The 8,882-nt window shown below is 41.6% G+C and overlaps 1 protein-coding gene across 1 annotated transcript in view; it reads right to left on the reverse strand.

Moving 5' to 3' along the window:
* The window catches only part of fam117bb (family with sequence similarity 117 member Bb), an 83,348-nt gene extending 76,084 nt beyond the window's left edge, over positions 1-7,264 (reverse strand). Inside the window, exon 1 of the mRNA XM_052523277.1 lies at positions 6,131-7,264. Within this exon, the coding sequence (XP_052379237.1) occupies positions 6,131-7,070 (940 nt within the window). The 5' untranslated portion in view covers positions 7,071-7,264. The remainder of the gene's footprint in view (positions 1-6,130) is intronic.
* Between the last annotated feature and the right edge of the window lie 1,618 nt (positions 7,265-8,882).

Raw genomic sequence — 8,882 nt, forward strand, 5'->3', positions numbered from 1 at the left:
CAGGGACAGTAGTTATATACAGGGACAGTTCCAGGGTCAGTAGTTATATACAGGGACAGTAGTTATATACAGGGACAGTAGTTATATACAGGGTCAGTAGTTATATACAGGGACAGTTCCAGGGTCAGTAGCTATATACAGGGTCAGTAGTTATATACAGGGTCAGTAGTTATATATACAGGGTCAGTAGTTACATACAGGGTCAGTAGTTATATACAGGGTCAGTAGTTATATACAGGGACAGTTCCAGGGTCAATAGTTATATACAGGGTCAGTAGCTATATACAGGGTCAGTAGTTATATACAGGGTCAGTAGTTATATACAGGGTCAGTAGTTATATACAGGGACAGTAGTTATATACAGGGTCAGTAGTTATATACAGGGTCAGTAGTTATATACAGGGTCAGTAGCTATATACAGGGTCAGTAGTTATATACAGGGTCAGTAGTTATATACAGGGTCAGTAGTTATATACAGGGTCAGTAGCTATATACAGGGTCAGTAGTTATATACAGGGTCAGTAGTTATATACAGGGACAGTAGTTATATACAGGGTCAGTAGTTATATACAGGGTCAGTAGTTATATACAGGGTCAGTAGTTATATACAGGGTCAGTAGTTATATACAGGGACAGTAGTTATATACAGGGTCAGTAGTTATATACAGGGTCAGTAGCTATATACAGGGTCAGTAGTTATATACAGGGTCAGTAGTTATATACAGGGACAGTTCCAGGGTCAGTAGTTATATACAGGGTCAGTAGTTATATACAGGGTCAGTAGTTATATACAGGGACAGTAGTTATATACAGGGACAGTTCCAGGGTCAGTAGCTATATACAGGGTCAGTAGTTATATACAGGGTCAGTAGTTATATACAGGGTCAGTAGTTATATACAGGGTCAGTAGCTATATACAGGGTCAGTAGTTATATACAGGGACAGTAGCTATATACAGGGTCAGTAGTTATATACAGGGACAGTAGTTATATACAGGGACAGTTCCAGGGTCAGTAGCTATATACAGGGTCAGTAGTTATATACAGGGTCAGTAGTTATATACAGGGTCAGTAGTTATATACAGAGTCAGTAGTTATATACAGGGTCAGTAGTTATATACAGGATCAGTAGTTATATACAGGATCAGTAGTTATATACAGGGTCAGTAGTTATATACAGGGTCAGTAGTTATATACAGGGACAGTAGTTATATACAGGGTCAGTAGTTATATACAGGGTCAGTAGTTATATACAGGGACAGTAGTTATATACAGGGACAGTTCCAGGGTCAGTAGTTATATACAGGGTCAGTAGTTATATACAGGGTCAGTAGTTATATACAGGGACAGTAGTTATATACAGGGTCAGTAGTTATATACAGGGACAGTAGTTATATACAGGGACAGTTCCAGGGTCAGTAGCTATATACAGGGTCAGTAGTTATATACAGGGTCAGTAGTTATATACAGGGTCAGTAGTTATATACAGGGTCAGTAGTTATATACAGGGTCAGTAGTTATATACAGGGACAGTAGTTATATACAGGGACAGTAGTTATATACAGGGACAGTTCCAGGGTCAGTAGTTATATACAGGGTCAGTAGTTATATACAGGGACAGTTCCAGGGTCAGTAGTTATATACAGGGTCAGTAGCTATATACAGGGACAGTAGTTATATACAGGGTCAGTAGTTATATAAAGAGTCAGTAGTTATATACAGGGTCAGTAGTTATATACAGGGACAGTAGTTATATACAGGGACAGTTCCAGGGTCAGTAGCTATATACAGGGTCAGTAGTTATATACAGGGTCAGTAGTTATATACAGGGTCAGTAGTTATATACAGGGACAGTTCCAGGGTCAGTAGTTATATACAGGGTCAGTAGCTATATACAGGGTCAGTAGTTATATACAGGGTCAGTAGTTATATACAGGGTCAGTAGTTATATACAGGGTCAGTAGCTATATACAGGGTCAGTAGTTATATACATGGTCAGTAGTTATATACAGGGTCAGTAGTTATATACAGGGTCAGTAGCTATATACAGGGTCAGTAGTTATATACAGGGTCAGTAGTTATATACAGGGTCAGTAGTTATATACAGGGTCAGTAGTTATATACAGGGTCAGTAGTTATATACAGGGTCAGTAGTTATATACAGGGTCAGTAGTTATATACAGGGTCAGTAGTTATATACAGGGTCAGTAGTTATATACAGGGTCAGTAGCTATATACAGGGTCAGTAACTATATACAGGGTCAGTCGTTATATACAGGGTCAGTAACTATATACAGGGTCAGTAGCTATATACAGGGTCAGTAACTATATACAGGGTCAGTAGTTATATACAGGGTCAGTAGTTATATACAGGGACAGTTCCAGGGTCAGTAGCTATATACAGGGTCAGTAGTTATATACAGGGTCAGTAGTTATATACAGGGTCAGTAGTTATATACAGGGTCAGTAACTATATACAGGGACAGTTCCAGGGTCAGTAGTTATATACAGGGTCAGTAGTTATATACAGGGTCAGTAGTTATATACAGGGTCAGTAGTTATATACAGGGTCAGTAGTTATATACAGGGACAGTAGCTATATACAGGGTCAGTAGTTATATACAGGGTCAGTAGTTATATACAGGGACAGTTCCAGGGTCAGTAGTTATATACAGGGCCAGTAGTTATATACAGGGTCAGTAGTTATATACAGGGTCAGTAGTTATATACAGGGTCAGTAGTTATATACAGGGTCAGTAGTTATATACAGGGCCAGTAGTTATATACAGGGTCAGTAGTTATATACAGGGTCAGTAGTTATATACAGGGTCAGTAGTTATATACAGGGTCACTAGTTATATACAGGGTCAGTAGCTATATACAGGGTCAGTAGCTATATACAGGGTCAGTAGTTATATACAGGGACAGTTCCAGGGTCAGTAGTTATATACAGGGTCAGTAGTTATATACAGGGTCAGTAGTTATATACAGGGTCAGTAGTTATATACAGGGTCAGTAACTATATACAGGGACAGTTCCAGGGTCAGTAGTTATATACAGGGTCAGTAGTTATATAGAGGGTCAGTAGTTATATACAGGGTCAGTAGTTATATACAGGGTCAGTAGTTATATACAGGGTCAGTAGTTATATACAGGGACAGTAGTTATATACAGGGACAGTTCCAGGGTCAGTAGTTATATACAGGGTCAGTAGCTATATACAGGGTCAGTAGCTATATACAGGGTCAGTAGTTATATACAGGGTCAGTAGTTATATACAGGGACAGTAGTTATATACAGGGACAGTTCCAGGGTCAGTAGTTATATACAGGGACAGTAGTTATATACAGGGACAGTTCCAGGGTCAGTAGCTATATACAGGGTCAGTAGTTATATACAGGGTCAGTAGTTATATACAGGGTCAGTAGTTATATACAGGGACAGTAGTTATATACAGGGACAGTAGTTATATACAGGGTCAGTAGTTATATACAGGGACAGTTCCAGGGTCAGTAGCTATATACAGGGTCAGTAGCTATATACAGGGTCAGTAGTTATATACAGGGTCAGTAGTTATATACAGGGACAGTAGTTATATACAGGGTCAGTAGTTATATACAGGGACAGTAGTTATATACAGGGACAGTTCCAGGGTCAGTAGCTATATACAGGGTCAGTAGTTATATACAGGGTCAGTAGTTATATACAGGGACAGTAGTTATATACAGGGTCAGTAGCTATATACAGGGTCAGTAGTTATATACAGGGTCAGTAGTTATATACAGGGTCAGTAGTTATATACAGGGTCAGTAGTTATATACAGGGTCAATAGTTATATACAGGGTCAGTAGCTATATACAGGGTCAGTAGTTATATACAGGGTCAGTAGTTATATACAGGGTCAGTAGTTATATACAGGGTCAGTAGTTATATACAGGGTCAGTAGCTATATACAGGGTCAGTAGTTATATACATGGTCAGTAGTTATATACAGGGTCAGTAGTTATATACAGGGTCAGTAGTTATATACAGGGTCAGTAGCTATATACAGGGTCAGTAGTTATATACAGGGTCAGTAGTTATATACAGGGTCAGTAGCTATATACAGGGTCAGTAGTTATATACAGGGTCAGTAGTTATATACAGGGTCAGTAGTTATATACAGGGTCAGTAGTTATATACAGGGTCAGTAGTTATATACAGGGTCAGTATTTATATACAGGGTCAGTAGTTATATACAGGGTCAGTAGTTATATACAGGGTCAGTAGTTATATACAGGGTCAGTAGTTATATACAGGGTCAGTAGTTATATACAGGGTCAGTAGCTATATACAGGGTCAGTAACTATATACAGGGTCAGTCGTTATATACAGGGTCAGTAACTATATACAGGGTCAGTAGCTATATACAGGGTCAGTAACTATATACAGGGTCAGTAGTTATATACAGGGTCAGTAGTTATATACAGGGACAGTTCCAGGGTCAGTAGCTATATACAGGGTCAGTAGTTATATACAGGGTCAGTAGTTATATACAGGGTCAGTAACTATATACAGGGACAGTTCCAGGGTCAGTAGTTATATACAGGGACAGTAGTTATATACAGGGTCAGTAGTTATATACAGGGTCAGTAGTTATATACAGGGTCAGTAGTTATATACAGGGACAGTAGCTATATACAGGGTCAGTAGTTATATACAGGGTCAGTAGTTATATACAGGGACAGTTCCAGGGTCAGTAGTTATATACAGGGCCAGTAGTTATATACAGGGTCAGTAGTTATATACAGGGTCAGTAGTTATATACAGGGTCAGTAGTTATATACAGGGTCAGTAGTTATATACAGGGCCAGTAGTTATATACAGGGTCAGTAGTTATATACAGGGTCAGTAGTTATATACAGGGTCACTAGTTATATACAGGGTCAGTAGCTATATACAGGGTCAGTAGCTATATACAGGGTCAGTAGTTATATACAGGGACAGTTCCAGGGTCAGTAGTTATATACAGGGTCAGTAGTTATATACAGGGTCAGTAGTTATATACAGGGTCAGTAGTTATATACAGGGACAGTTCCAGGGTCAGTAGTTATATACAGGGTCAGTAGTTATATAGAGGGTCAGTAGTTATATACAGGGTCAGTAGTTATATACAGGGTCAGTAGTTATATACAGGGTCAGTAGTTATATACAGGGTTAGTAGTTATATACAGGGTCAGTAGCTATATACAGGGTCAGTAGTTATATACAGGGTCAGTAGTTATATACAGGGACAGTTCCAGGGTCAGTAGTTATATACAGGGTCAGTAGCTATATACAGGGTCAGTAGCTATATACAGGGTCAGTAGTTATATACAGGGTCAGTAGTTATATACAGGGACAGTAGTTATATACAGGGTCAGTAGTTATATACAGGGTCAGTAGTTATATACAGGGACAGTAGTTATATACAGGGTCAGTAGTTATATACAGGGTCAGTAGTTATATACAGGGACAGTTCCAGGGTCAGTAGTTATATACAGGGTCAGTAGTTATATACAGGGTCAGTAGTTATATACAGGGACAGTAGTTATATACAGGGTCAGTAGTTATATACAGGGTCAGTAGTTATATACAGGGTCAGTAGTTATATACAGGGTCAGTAGTTATATACAGGGTCAGTAGTTATATACAGGGTCACCAGTTATATACAGGGTCAGTAGCTATATACAGGGTCAGTAGCTATATACAGGGTCAGTAGTTATATACAGGGACAGTTCCAGGGTCAGTAGTTATATACAGGGTCAGTAGTTATATACAGGGTCAGTAGTTATATAGAGGGACAGTGCCAATACAATGTTCAGGGATACTGGAGGTAAATATATGTTAAGGGGACACGCTCTTTTCACACCACTTTCATACAAAGTGATTTTCGTAGCAGGTTAGGAGAACATCTTCACAAACGTAACCCTTTTCCTAACCTTAACCTCAGTGTCCCAACCTGCTCTGAAAAAAAGTAACTTCTTTATTGAAGTGGCATGAAAAGAGTGTTTTGTCATATGTATCTGGGTACAGACAGAACAACAGAAGAACAGATCAACCTGGACAATGTATGAAGTGTAGAAAAATACTTTTAAGGATGTAAACTTCACCTCCATTTGGCGAGCTGGGGCTGACTCTCTCGGGAGACAGTCGGTTCTGTTCCAGGCCGGGGGACCAGCGTTGTGGCGCTGCCTGCGGCATCGCTCTGCCCTGCTGACCGCCAAAAGATGACAAAGAGGACGAAGACGGAGGAAAAGGCGAGAAAGGCTGAAGCTGTAAAGCGGTCGCCAGGATCGGGTAGTCTGACGGCCAGTGTCGCTGCTGGGTGGGGGAGCCGTCTGCGGTGTTAACAGGGGGGACACCCAGACTAAAACTACTAGATCCGTAGGTGTGAATATTGACGTAAGGTGCAGGTGAGATCACTGGGGAAGTTACATGTTGTGGAGGTGACGCTGCTACAGGAGCGAGGGGTGATTGTGTTTGAGCGGCTCGGGATGTGGCAGAGTTGGACCCCGATGTAGCAACGGAGTGACCAGACACGGTGGTGTTGGCGAGGGGGCTGATTCTGGCGGATGGGGAGGAGGGTGTCCCTGTCCCGGTCTGTCCCACCGCGCCCGAGGCATAGCCGATGGAAGGAGACAGAGGTGACAGAGAAGACAGAGGGGTGGTGGCTGGCGAGGAGACCAGAACAACAGCTGTTGATGATGAGTTGACAACAGCACGAGTGGGGCTGCGACTCAATGACGTCGACGTGCGCGTTTCAGGTGCTTCGCTGGAGCTGCATCCACTAGTGTGGAATTTACCGTTCCCGGTGTTGGTGGGCGAGGGGCTACTGCATCCACTAGCGGTACCCTGCACCGACCTGGTCAACAGGGGGGGCTGTATCTGCGGTTTCAGTTGGAACGGAACCGTCGCTTTCATGGGCAGGAGGCGACTGAACACACTGCCTCCCGAAGCTCCCGAGACGCCAGTTGTAGCGCCGAATCCACCACCGGTTTCGCTGCTTGGCATAAATGTCGGAGACCCGTTTCTTCTCACTCTTTGAGACATTATTAAAAAAAATATTTTAAAAAACAATAACGGAAAAAAACTGCTATTACAACGACCTCAGCATATGAATAAGTGTAAAACCTAGCCTATATTTCAATATATGTATTTTGTCGAGAGAGCCTATCCAGTTAGGTTATTCCCTAACGCTCCTACATATTCCACCGGTCCTTATCGCTCCACATCCGTGACCGAAAGCAGGCTGAAACGATTTCACAGCCACGCAGCAAACGTCTCCTACTGACCACGTACTCCCTGCCTCTCATTGGCTAACACTATCCCTCTGAGAACTTCTTATTGGCTCGTCAATTAAAAGCCCGCCTTAGAATTGATCACACGCACATTACATGGTTTATTCAAGCTACTTTCCCCTATTGCGTTATAAAGTGGTAATAATGTATTGGTGACCAATCAATTACATTTCGAATGATAAACAAACTATATTTAAAATGTTTAAATTATGTAATGGCAAGCCATGAATGCTCTCATGATAGTGAATCTAAACACAGTTGCATACATAGCCTAACATTTTAATCAACAGTCCCATCAATTTCAGATTGAGATGATATTTTCCCTGAAATCCCTGGTGATGTGTAGTGGCAAGAACTACAAACGGTACAAGATTACTTTGGTAAAGAGTGTGTTTTAAAACAAGCTACGAGTGTTAGAAAAATGACACTCATGTGGACAAATCATTTACCTAAAACTGCGTCACAACAAATCTGAAACAGCTAACACTTTTCAGATACTCATAGTGGAAACATTTTACGGATTTAAAAAGTTGTTGTTGCAGTTCTCTATAGCTGAGAATCCTATTATACTCCAAAAAAAATTGCCTTGCTACGGCTGTACATGAGGCCCTCATCATTCAGGATGAAGTCTACTAGTATAGGAGGAGGTATTCTCGTGTAGGATGAGGTCTACTAGTGTAGGATGAGGTCTACTTGTGTAGGATGAGGTCTACTAGTGTAGGATGAGGTCTACTAGTGCAGGATGAGGTCTACTAGTGCAGCATGAGGTCTACTAGTGTAGGATGAGGTCTACTAGTATAGGAGGAGGTCTACTAGTGCAGGATGAGGTCTACTAGTATAGGAGGAGGTCTACTAGTGCAGGATGAGGTCTACTAGTATAGGAGGAGGTCTACTAGTGCAGGATGAGGTCTACTAGTGCAGCATGAGGTCTACTAGTGTAGGATGAGGTCTACTAGTATAGGATGAGGTCTACTAGTGCAGGATGAGGTCTACTAGTGCAGCATGAGGTCTACTAGTGTAGGATGAGGTCTACTAGTATAGGATGAGGTCTACTAGTGCAGGATGAGGTCTACTAGTATAGGAGGAGGTCTACTAGTGCAGGATGAGGTCTACTAGTGCAGCATGAGGTCTACTAGTGTAGGATGAGGTCTACTAGTATAGGATGAGGTCTACTAGTGCAGGATGAGGTCTACTATTGTAGGATGAGGTCTACTAGTGTAGGATGAGGTCTACTAGTATAGGAGGAGGTCTACTAGTGTAGGATGAGGTCTACTAGTGCAGCATGAGGTCTACTAGTGTAGGATGAGGTCTACTAGTATAGGAGGAGGTCTACTAGTGCAGGATGAGGTCTACTAGTATAGGAGGAGGTCTACTAGTGCAGGATGAGGTCTACTAGTATAGGAGGAGGTCTACTAGTGCAGGATGAGGTCTACTAGTGCAGCATGAGGTCTACTAGTGTAGGATGAGGTCTACTAGTATAGGATGAGGTCTACTAGTGCAGGATGAGGTCTACTAGTGCAGCATGAGGTCTACTAGTGTAGGATGAGGTCTACTAGTATAGGAG

The sequence above is a fragment of the Oncorhynchus keta genome, chromosome 7 (assembly GCF_023373465.1).
Source record: "Oncorhynchus keta strain PuntledgeMale-10-30-2019 chromosome 7, Oket_V2, whole genome shotgun sequence".
In the NCBI taxonomy this organism is placed as follows: domain Eukaryota; kingdom Metazoa; phylum Chordata; class Actinopteri; order Salmoniformes; family Salmonidae; genus Oncorhynchus; species Oncorhynchus keta.